Below are 12,146 nucleotides of genomic sequence, written 5' to 3' on the forward strand. Positions count from 1 at the left end.
AATCCTTCCAAGCTACACTTTATCTAAGAGGCAGTTTTGCAGAAAAGGCTATGGCTCACTTCAGTGATCCACTATAATTGCTCAGACAACAAAATGCTACAGAAGGGAAAAGACATTTTAATTACAAGCATCTTCATTTACATCTGGGAAGCAAGAATACACTACGTATATAAATCCAGCAAGGTTTGGGCTTCTTTCTCCTTTCCTGACAGACTGGAACAATCATCTGAAAACCTGGCTTTTACTTGTACTGTTTGGCTCCTCAAATTGAACAATGTCTGTACAAAAGTGCCTTCTATTGACAGAAAACTGTATACAACCATAAAAAAAAACACTGGCTTGTCTTCATTATAAAGCATTTTCCATCCCTATGATTTTCAGAGTAAAATCAATAAAAATTAACTCATTATCTACAGAAAGGTTCCCAGTAATTTAAATTTAGACTTAAAACCTGTCAAAGTCAGGCAGATCAATGGAATCAACTTGAAGACTATGACATAAATCTGCACACCTATGAAACCTGATTTTTGACAACTATGATAAAGTTATACAATGGAAAAAAAGAATCATCTTCAACAAAGTGTGCTGGCATAACTGGATGTTGGCATGTAGAAGAATGCAAATAGATCCATATCTAACACCTCACACAAAACTTAAGTTCAAGTAGATCAAAGACTTCCACTTAAATCCAGTTATATTGAACCTGACAGACGAGAAAGTGGTAGCCTTGAGTACATTTGCACAAGTGACTACTTCCTGAATATAATACTGGTAGCACAGACATTGAGACTGAGAATTAATAAATGGGACCTCCTGAGACTGAAAAATTTCTCTAAGGCAAGGGGCACTGTCAATATGACAAAACAACAGCCTACAGAATGGGAAAATATCTTCACCAACCCCACATCTGACAGAGGGCTGACCTCCAAAATAAAGAACTCAGGAAATTAGACATCAAAATACCAAATAATCCAATTAAAAGTGGTATACAGATCTAAACAGAGGATTCTCAATAGAAGAATCTCAAATGGCTCAAATACACTTAAAGAATTGCTCAACATCCTTAGTCATCAGGGAAATGCAAATCAAAATGACTCTGAGATACCATCTTACACCTGTCAGTATGGCTAAGATCAAAAACACTGATGGCAGCTTATGTAGGAAAGGGTGTGGAGTAAGGGAAACACTACTCCACTGTTGGTGGGAGCATAAACTTGTACAGCCACTTTAGAAATCAATATGGTGGTTTTCCAGAAAGTTGGAAATCGATCTACCCCAAGACCCAACTATACCCAAAGGATTCTCAATCATACCATAAGGACAATTACTCAACTATGTTCAAAGCAGTATTATTCATAATAGCCAGAACCTGGAAACAACCTAGATGCCCCTCAACTGAAGACTAGCTAAGGAAAATGTGGTTCATTTACACAATGGAGTCTTGTTCACCTGCAAAAACAATGATCTCATGAACTTTACAGGCAAATAAATAGAACTAAAAAAAAATCATTCTGAGTGAAGTAACCGAAACCCAGAAAAACAAACATGGTATCTACTCACCCATAAGTAGGTAATATGAGCAAAGTATAGGAGAGCCAACCTACAATCCACAGCCCCAGAGAGGCTAGATAACAAAGAGGGTGCCAAAGAGGAGGTATGGATGTCCCAGGGAAAGGAAAATAGAGGAGATCTCTTAGGTGAGGGGGTAGAGGGGTGGGAACTTGAGGGAGTCAGTTGGGCAGGCTGGGTGCAGGTTGGGGACAGGAAGGAGGGGGAGAGTAATGAAAGAGAAGTCTTGATAGGGACCCATTTTGAGGTTTAGGAGAAACCCCCAGGAATCCACAAGGATGACCTCAGGTAAAACTCCCAGCAATAGTAGAGAGGGTACCTGAACAGACCATCTACTATAATCAGACTACCCCAATTGTCATCGGAGAGGTTTTATCCAGTAGCTGATGGAAGCAGATGCAGAGATCCACATCCAAGCACTGCAGCAAGCTCTGGGAGTCCTCCTGAAGAAAGGGAGGATGTTCTCTGGACCAGCACTTAAGCAGCCTGCGTGGAACCAACCTAGGCCCTCTGCATGGTTGTGACAGTTGTGTAACTTGGTCTGTTTGTAAGGCCCCTAGCAGTGGGATCAGGACCTGTCCCTGATAATTAGTTGGCTTTTGGGAACCTGTTCCTCATTCTGGAATACCTCATCCAGCCTTGATGCAGGCAGTGGAGCTTGGTCCTGCCTCAACCTGATCTGTCATGCCCATGGGAGGCCTACCCTTTTCTGAATAGAGATGAAGGAGGAGTAGATAGAGGAGATAGATTAGAGGTGGGAGGAGAGGAGGATAGGAGGCAAGGGAAACTATGGTCAGTATATAAAATAAATGAAATAAATATTAATAATAACATAAAAAGAAACCTGTCAAAGTTTCTGACTTGTTACTAAGTTTCTTGAATCCTCAACAGGACAGTCTGGACAGCTTTTCAGGTTTCAAAGCAAAAATCAATGTATTACTGATAAACTGCTGAAGGCTTAAAGCCTACAGACAGAAAATTCTAGACTCCTTTGACTTTCTTTACAAATTCACTGTTTCATTCTGACTGACTCCACTTCCTCTCCAGAGCCTTCCTTTGGGACCCACAGCATCTCTTAGAATATTATTTGCTTTCTTTATGCCCTTTCTTCAGTCTCGCCTGTCTCAAAGCTGTTTTCCACACTGTGGCATAAGGGCTGCCGCAATGACACATGATCTGTTCTTCTTTACCTTCTGACTGCACCACTTCCCACTCCCTACTCTCACTTCAGTTCTTAGTAGACTACTCTTACGTGCTCAAAGCTTAAGCCATGCTGATTTTTTCATGCCAATCCATCTTGAGCCTTTCTCTAGTGACTAACTCCTAACCAGTCATTATAATTCATTTTTGTTTACTATAACAAGCCTTCTATATTGTCATTGTTGATCCTTAGCTTTTCTTTCTATGCCTACAGCTCTGAACTAGTATTGAGACAGCTTTGTGTCTACTCTAAAATTCATGCTAGAACTCTTCATCTTGCTTCTTCTGCAGCAACACCTGAGGCAAAGGAGAACTTTTTAAGTTTATTAAGTTTAGAAAACAGTGTGCTGGATACCTGCCTCTAATGCCAGTACTCTGTTGAGGCAAGAGAATGGTGAGTTTATGTTAGTCTGGAATATACAGCAAAAGAGAAGGGCGGGGGGTGGTGGACAATGTATGCTTAACAAAGAACCTGTGGTCCTGAACAACTTCATAAATTTCGGAGTTGGAAGTATACCTGAGAATTCTCCTTTTTAAATTAATAACTGAGATGGTTAAACCCAGAGAGGAAGTGGGGCAGTGCATTCATCCCATCCTTCAAAATGCTTAGCTGTTCCCCCAGGGAAAGGCATCTTGACAGAATGGATCAAGTGATAACACCATCTTAACAGCAAACTCACAGCTCTAGGAAACATTTGAGTAGCTCTTTGTCATTTCTTTTTCCAGGTCTGAGGGGCATTGTCTGTGTTTGTGCCTACGGTTATGAACCAGCTTTGCAGTCACTAGTATTCCCAGTGAGAAGCCGACACACTAGGAAGAAGAGCAAGCCGTTCATGAGCTTGAAAGTGGCCCCACATCTGATAAGTACTAATTTTAAAACGCAGCTTAGATGTAGTCAACATGGACACAGGGAAGGGGACAGGGGAGACGGGAGTAGACTAAATGTAACGGTTTCAGAAATCAAAACTATGCAAGGTGGTACTGCTTTTAAAATATTCTTAATCAAATCCATTCGGACTGCACCCAGACTGGAACACAGAAAACTTCAGGAATGTATGCAAGTCTCCTGAAAGTAAATGAGGAAACAGAGCCTAGAATTGGACTCTGAAACAGGCTCCCAATCTCTGGCTTACACACAAAGAGGAGACAGCCCAGCTCCCTTTTGCAGCATATTCTCTTTAAAACAGCCTAGGAGAGGAACCGGCAGAGGTGGCCACCTGTGGGCTGGGACCAAGGTTCAGTTCTTGCGCTGTCATCAGCAGGTGGAGCTCCCCTACCCTCGGGTCCACAGGGCAACCATGCTTCCTGCGCCAGGAAGGAATTGGGCAGAGCAGCTGCCACAGGCCTTGTCCTTGCTCACTAGTTGCTCTAGTCCCAGGATCCTGGCTACTGAAGTTCCCATAGCAACCACAGCACCCGCAAAGGGGCCACGGAGACACTCTAGGGGTCAGAGGTCATCTCCGTGGCAACAGAAACTTCCTGCGCGAAGGCTGCTACAGCGGCAGCTTCAGCCCCACTGTGCTGCTTAGCAGAGCCCCTGAGGCTCGAACCTGCGAGTCTCAGTCCAGCAACCCTGCCAGAAGGAAGCCTGCCCCTCGCAGCAGTCAGATCTCCAACGGGTTTCCACGTTGTGAACAGCTGCAGAGTTTAAGGCTTTGAACAGAACAAATAACGTTAACAGTTCTCTGGAGACCAGGGGCCTCCACCCAAAGCCATAGCTTCTACCAAGCTTTGTAGTCGCTGCCTGATACATACTCCAAGCCTCTCATTCATTCCAAGAGCACTGTGTCCCAGCATCCTCCACCTTACTAAAGTGGCTCCTGGATAAAAGCAGACTAGTTTGGTAGTTGGTAGTGGATGGAGCAAAAAAGTTGGAAAAATCACCATTTTTTTTTCAGCTGCAAAAGAAATACTAGAAGTGAGAAGGCTGCTTGAGAGACAGCTGCCAACTCAACAATGACAACATATAAATAGATAAGTAGATAAATAATTAGATAATGAACAAGTAGATAGGTGGATAGCTAGATGATAAATAAATACCACAAAGAAGGGTCCTAGGTTTTGCCTTAGAGAAAGGAGCTCCAAAGAGAAAAAGAAGAACAAAACACTCAACTTTTGAGGAAAAAGAAAGAAGAAAGGATCAGAAAATAAAATGAAGCAGACCTTGCCACATAGGGTACTGGAAGGGCTTCAAACTTCATTTGTGAATTTTAGGGACAAGTTTGACAGAGCGCATGCAATAATCCCATGACTTGGGTTTTTAGAGAAGGGTCAAGTATGAGGAATAGCCTGCATTGCCTCAGGTTTTTTGGATTCAGGACACTTCTGTAAAATCACTCAGGTATCCAAAGAGCCAGACATTGATGTCATTGCTGGCATTTTTGTTTACCTACTTATATTTGTGCTTTTAGTTCAGTTTAGTTTTGTTCTCATCATTCAGAAAAGAAGTGAACACTGAATAAACTTGACCAGCTATCATACTGACAGTGACAGAGTTCCATGGTTCAGCTTTTAGAACTATCACCTTTTGACTATTCGTCTTACTTAGTATTTCCAAGTGTGCTGCATATTACAAGCAGAAACTTTGTCAGGAAATGGGAAGTACAGTAATATCCAAAACCACTGTCAGTGCTGTAAGCCTGTTCCTTGTTCTTCTTTTTGACCTCCATGTTCAAAGATCCTAGAAGTTCCCCTAACCACCTTTGACCAAAGTAAAAGCATTATTTTGTAGCAATTGGAGAAACACACAGGGAGAACATAAGGATTAATGACTCTTCCAAAATAGAATAGCAAAACTCTGGAACTGCATCTCGGGAAATTTAAGAAATTGAGGCATCTTACTCAGAAAATGCCCAAAAAGTCAATGCCCAGGTTCAACTCAGATCTGGATCTACACATAAACCAAAGTTAAGGAACAATGTATTTATCCCTGACCCACATTGACTTGAGGGTAGGGCTAAATTGGACTCAAATTTTTTATTTGTTATTTAACTCTAGGTACAATGCAGTGACTATTTTAAACTACTCAGAGGCAGAATGTTTTTGCCCCACTCTTCAAGAAACACAACAGTTCCCTGTAAAGCATAAGAAAGTATCTGGAAAAAATGCTTCCATTTTGATACATATACATAGCATTTATAGAAAACTTATGAGTCAGGGTGAGTGAGGCATGATGCCAAAATTAGCAAAGGAGCAAAAACATTGGTGGTTGTCCTTGTTACCATTTGTATAAAACCACAGAAGTTTCCAATGCGTGTCTTGTTAAATTATGGATATTTTGGAAAGTGAAGCACAGTATACAGTTAGCTTTAATACATTCAAAGAGTGATGCATCATTTGAACAACATCATCTTCACTATTGAAGGTGAGTGCACATTATTAGGTGTTGATAACAAGTTGTATACTTGTTAACTTGGATGTTAACATCTAGAAAAGAAAAGGAAATCCATTCTTTTTGTAATTCAGTTCTTAGAAATTCTTTAGAATTTGCTAAAAATGTCACCTTTGGTTGATAAAATGCCACTGCTCATTATGGCTCACTTTACCACCTCAGCAACTAAAACTTTCTGGAACTCAGTTTAAGAAGGTTACAAGAACTTTCCACCTGTTTCTTGTTCTATCTATGCTATCTGAATTTGATGTCTTCATTTGCTGCACACTTGGTGTGTAGAAATGCAGGTCTTGCCAGTTTGTGGCTCACCTAGCTCTACAGAATAAATAAGAATTCAGGGTGAGAATGATGGAAAGAGGGTGCTTATTCTTTCTTCCTTCCCTATCTCCCTATTTTCTCACTTCAAAAAGCTCTGACAGAACACCAAAGCCACGAGTCTGTGCAATGTTCCCAGAACATATATAGAACCATGTCTAGGTAATTTGCTTCCTATATATCCTCCTACCACAAACATGTGTATTCAGGAATATTCTCACACATTGTAAAGTATTTCAAAATCTGAGTTTTCCAAAGTGTTGGCATGGTGAAGAGGCTTTGGGGTCTTTTATGTAGTGTATTGAGTACAGCGTGTGAAAGAGTCCCTGGCTTCCTTTGCTTGTTTTATAGATCTGAAGAGATAGCATGACACAACCTTATGCTTATCACTCATATTATTACCTTATAATTCTTTGCTTCAAGAGCAGTGACCTAGATTATTTTCTAAGCCAGCCTGTTACTGGTCATTCTAAACTATTTCACTGGTTAAAAAAAAAATAATAATACCGAACCTTCTCCAGAAAAAAATAAGCACCTTGTACTTAGTATTCTTCCTATTTAATTATTTGCCTAAAATACAGTCACCTTTCATGACTCATACAGCAAAAGCTACAGCAGGTAACATTTCTTCTAAATGCACAGCTATTGCTCAGCTAGGAAATAGCAGAAAGTAGGACATTTGAGCACGTGTGTGCACCCAAATGTGTTCTCTGATAATCACTGTACTTTGAAGCACTAGATACTTTTGTCAAATTAGTAGATTTTACTTTACATTCAAACGTTGTAAACTATTGTGATTTAGTTTTTAAAAGAATATGTAACACAAATACATGCTGCACTTCTCTTCTCATTAGAGATCACGTAACACAACTACAGGACAAAGTAGTAAATCCTTCCTTTTATTATCTGCTTATTTTTACACTAACCTGCTCTAAAACCTTTAGCCCAACTCCCCATACATGTTGATGATTTCAAGAACTAAAAATAATCAGTAAATTATTTTATAACTTGCAAAAATAGAGAAGAAAAACCAACTTAAAATATGTCTCTGAAATGATAAAGAATGCTTTGCACCAATTCCCTAGTGCTTGGCAGAATTCTGTCAAGATTTTTCATTTGAAACCAGTTAATTGTCCTCCTTTTAGATTCAAGATAATGTAATAGGTGGTAGTCAATCTGCTCTTTTTGCTTTTAACAGTTAAGAGGAGTTTAGTCCTTGTTTTATTTTTATTACCCAATTAATTTCTTAGTTGTATTGCTATCTTGGGATCAAAAGGCTGCAAATGATTATAGGTTTTGTGTTAATAGCAGGAAAATAGACTCACCACGTACAATATTCATAGGAAATGGCAGGCATGGGTTTGAGTACAGCTGAAATGATCAAAGCCTTTAAATAACAGTTGCATAGTTTGATACATCAATGTTCTATTTTTTTAAATCTCCTAAATTCTCAGACTTCCAATATGAACTCAAATCTCTGGCAATCTAAGACTTAACTATCCTATTAGACTATGTGATGATGTCGTCAGACGTACCATAAGTTAACCCATCACTTCACACTCAAGTGAAATATAGGCTGCAAAATAAATTGCTCTGAAAATAAATAGTCATTTGTTTAGTGCCTTCCAAAACACTTTGGAGAGAGAAAACTACTCTAGAGAGATGAAAGTAGGTGGGGAGGAGAAGTACAATACAAAGATATTGAGCTGAGTGGTGGGAGGATTGGCATTTCCAGTAAAAATTATTTACAATAAAAACATAAAGACCTCGAAACAAACTTTCTGTTTTTTCCTGCTGAATTATTTCCCACTCACCAAACAATATTTTGAAAGGATTGACTTCAAGGTACCTAGACAAATAGCCAAGTCTCAAAAAAAGAAGATTTTTTTAAGAAAAAAAAAACTGTGTTCCTTTCTCAGAGGAGAGCTAAATCTTTTCACAGAAAAACACAAGGTTTATACCCTTTGACCTGTCCCACTTTGGGAAGTCCTGCAGGCAGTATTTTCATGTCCAGGGCATGAACCAGTGCTGTAGGTGTAGGTGGGTAATTGAACCAGGCATCTATAATGTTAGACTGAATGCCAAGAACCAGGAGTATACCCTGGGCCTGAATCAGCAACGCTCTGCTAAGTAAAGTGTCCAGTCTGCTGTGCCTTTAGACAAGTCTCAAGATGAGAACACCATACCAGAGTCACTAAACGTTGGCTAGTTAAGGAACAGAAGAGTAAAAGGACAGGAAACAGTGAAGGAGGCTGGTTAGGGTGTGGATCTAGAACTTAGGGACCCTGGTTGTAGGGTAGAGGCAACAACTCCACTGCAGCAGGGAACCTTCCTGGAAGCCAACAGCTGCTTCCTCTCAGAACCTCCACAGTCCTCTAAGCTTCCCAGCTAGAAGCAACTTCCCTTGGCCTGAGCATAGGAACATCTGCCCTTTTGGACACTCTTTAACAACAGTCATGCACCTTGCCTTTTGCTGCAGAAGTGGTGCCTGCAAAGCGTCCTAGACCTCCACACCCACTGCCTCCAACCCCGCCCACCCACGCTCCACTGTTCTCCCTGCAGCCACAGGACCGCAGCCCCCTCTGCTCGCGTCATCCAGGCGATGCTACATTTGCTAGGTTCAGAGGCTTGGAGCGAGCAGCCACTTGCTGCCCGTTCGTGGGAGGTCTGGATGCCAGGCCAGCGTGGCTGGCTCTGAGCTCCAGGTGTCAGGGCGGCCGCGGAGAGCCATGATCTAGTGCGCCGCAGTGCCAGCCTTAATCGCCCCGCTGCAGCCGCAGGACAGATGATTTCCCCGCCCTCCAGCACGACTACAAACCAAAAAAAGAAAAAAGAAAAGAGCTGCAGGTCTCTTCCCACACAAGGCCAGCCAGGGATGCCGCACACTCCTTGTGGACAGCAGGACTGATTTGAGAAAAGACTTCACCCAGTCTCCTTTGAGACAGCTGCCACCACCAGGCAGCCCTCCGAGCCTGGCTGCCTGAGGGTAACTCGCCCACAACTCCGTTAGTCCCAAATGCCTCATACCAGACACAGGGAAGTAAACCCCTGGGACCGACTCCCCAAATCACCTGCATTTGCATTTCTTATGTAATACACTGCAAGTTTCCCTGGTTGGAGCCCTTTGAAATCTAGGCGCATGATCTCCAGGAGGCATAAGTCAGGGACCCGCTGGTCATTCTGGGAACCACACACAGGGTTTCCACACGGGATTTTAAAAGGGAAGGGACTTAAATGGCATATACTAGAGGTATATGGGCTTGTCCTCTGGGTCCTGGTTCCCCCAGGCACAAGCCCTGCTCCAGTGTTCACTGTTCGCAGGCTGGATGTGTTAGAGGCAGACTAGGGAATGAGTTAATAACACCCAGAGCTGGACGGGGGAGGGAGGCGGGGGCTGACGGATGAGCCAGGTCATGAGGGAGGGGGCGCTTTTACTTTGCTAAAGGTGATGGGGTGGCGAATATTGTGCAAGCTAATCAGAAAGTCTAAAGCTACGTCTCCACAGGAGCAGAAGTAAGGCAAGCTCTCCGCTCTTTCTCCTGGCACAGCCATAAGCCATAAGCCCTACAATATTCCACCAGACACGGGAGACCAAATCCATTTAGTGGGGGGATTCTAAAAAAGTTTACTCCTCCCTCCTAGTGATGGATCGTGTCACAGCTAGGAGCTGTTGATCAGGGTTTTCGGGTCGAGAGGACGTAGATCCGGCGGTGGCTACTTGTTTATTCATGCAACACCTCTGTATGCAACACTGTCCGGGTTCCTTGCATGTTCCCTGGCCTGCATAGCAAAACTGCAGACCTAGCTCGGTGAGCAACAGACAGGGTATTACGAGGAAAAACAGAATATGATGCATGCTTTGCTTACCAGTTGGGTTCTTGTTTTTCTTAAGACTCTTGCCACAAAGACACTGCAGCATATGCGTTCCTTTGCTGAAAATGTTCCAAAGAAACCACATTGATTTGGGCGAAAAGCAACCCAGCAGCTTAGACACCCTGAGAAAAAAGAGGCCCTTGTGGTTGCATAATAATAACTTGAAATCAGTTCTCCTGAAGAGGGGCACCGGTTTTACCATAGGAAAAACGTTAATATTCCGGATCTTCTCCCAGTTTTTTCCCCTCACGTGGTATATCTCTTTGAGACTTCTCAGCGATTGTTTTTTCTCGGCCAGGGTGAATGATTTATCCCCTCTTGATCACCACTGGATCATGACCAAAGGGTTGGGGAGAAAAAAATCCTTTCACATGAAAAAAATCCTGTCACATGAAGACAAACCGAAAAAGCAAAGAAATCCCAACCGAGACGAGAACTAATCAGGAAGAAGAGTAATGCACAAAAGATCCCCAAAGAGAAAATCATAGCCTTTTCCTCAATGGAACTGAGGATGGGCGGATCTGCAGAAGGCAAGCCGGATTCATCTTAGCGAGAGAAGTCTGCCATTGTGTAGCCCCTAGGAGAGAAGGAAAAAAAAGGAGGGGGGGATGGAAATAAAAAAGGAAGAAAGAAAAGAAAGAAAGAAAGAAAAACAAAACACCACCACACACACTCATACACCAATACCACCTCCTAAATGGATCTGGCAGCCAAAGACTGAGCCTTCTCTCTCCCGCGGCCAATTTTTTTTTCTTTCTTTCTTTTTTTTTTTTTTAAGTAAGCAGTCACCAGAGCTCCGTGGGGTTGGACTGAACCTCAGTTCTTAATCACGAAGAGAAGATGTAATATAGATGCCCCCTCCCCTTGTCAGTCTCGTAGTAGGTAGAAAGCGCCACAAATTTCCTTCCTCCTTCCTTACACTCTTCCTTCCAGTCTCCAGCATGAGCAAAATCTCTCCTCCGTATTTCTCGCCCAGCCTTGGCTGTGAGTTACAGGCATTGGAGGGAGGAGGAGTTGAAGTTTGCATTGAAAAGACTGGCTTTCCATGACGTAGCCACGTGCTTTCAGACCCGTCACCAGTGAGGTGCCTCAACCAGCCTTGGGAGGGACTGTGACTGCAGTGTGTGCCTCCCCTCCAGAGCGCTCCCCTCCGCCAACTCCAGACACGCTCGGTCCAACCCCAGAGACCCTCTTCCTCCTCACGCAGCTCATAGGCCTGCTGCTGGCTCTTAGAGTCAGGCTCACATCCTGCTGTTAAAAATGAATTTTAAAAATATAATTAACAATTATAATGAGCAAACCTTAGAAAATACACGGGGGAGGAGTTTAATGGAATTGCAAAGAGCCAAAACCAACTCCACTTTTCATCCTCAAAAGCAGCATTAAGGCACCTTAGATATTAAGGAAAATTCAAGTCCCTTTCTTTCTTGGGAAGTAATTTCCACTTACCGTGTTCATGAAAAAAATATAAACCAGGTGGATGGACAACACATTTCTAGAAACAGCCTATTATAAAGGGACAAACACCAGCCTGGCAGTGGTGGCACATGCCTTTCATCCCAGCCAGAGGCAGGAGGATGTCTGAGAATTAGAGGCTAGCCTGAATTTCAGGACAGCCAGAACTACACAAAGAAACCCTGCCAAAAACCAAAAACAAACAAAACAGCAACACAAAAGGACAAACACCAAAATCTAGATGGAAAAGCATATATATATATATGTGTGTGTGTGTGTGTGTGTGTGTGTGTGTGTGTGTGTGTGTGTCAGAGCTGTTGATTTTTTTTTTCCTGCTGGGTGG

The 12,146-nt window shown here is 42.5% G+C and overlaps 1 protein-coding gene across 2 annotated transcripts in view; it reads right to left on the reverse strand.

Moving 5' to 3' along the window:
• Positions 1-11,485, reverse strand: part of Fgf14 (fibroblast growth factor 14) — a 455,655-nt gene extending 444,170 nt beyond the window's left edge. Inside the window, exon 1 of one of the 2 annotated variants that reach the window (XM_075949983.1) lies at positions 10,343-11,485. In XM_075949983.1, coding sequence (XP_075806098.1) covers positions 10,343-10,550 — 208 coding nt within the window. In that variant the 5' untranslated portion in view covers positions 10,551-11,485. The remainder of the gene's footprint in view (positions 1-10,342) is intronic. The other variant, XM_075949984.1, reaches the window with a different exon arrangement.
• Between the last annotated feature and the right edge of the window lie 661 nt (positions 11,486-12,146).

This window comes from Microtus pennsylvanicus, chromosome 15 (assembly GCF_037038515.1).
Source record: "Microtus pennsylvanicus isolate mMicPen1 chromosome 15, mMicPen1.hap1, whole genome shotgun sequence".
Classification (NCBI taxonomy): domain Eukaryota; kingdom Metazoa; phylum Chordata; class Mammalia; order Rodentia; family Cricetidae; genus Microtus; species Microtus pennsylvanicus.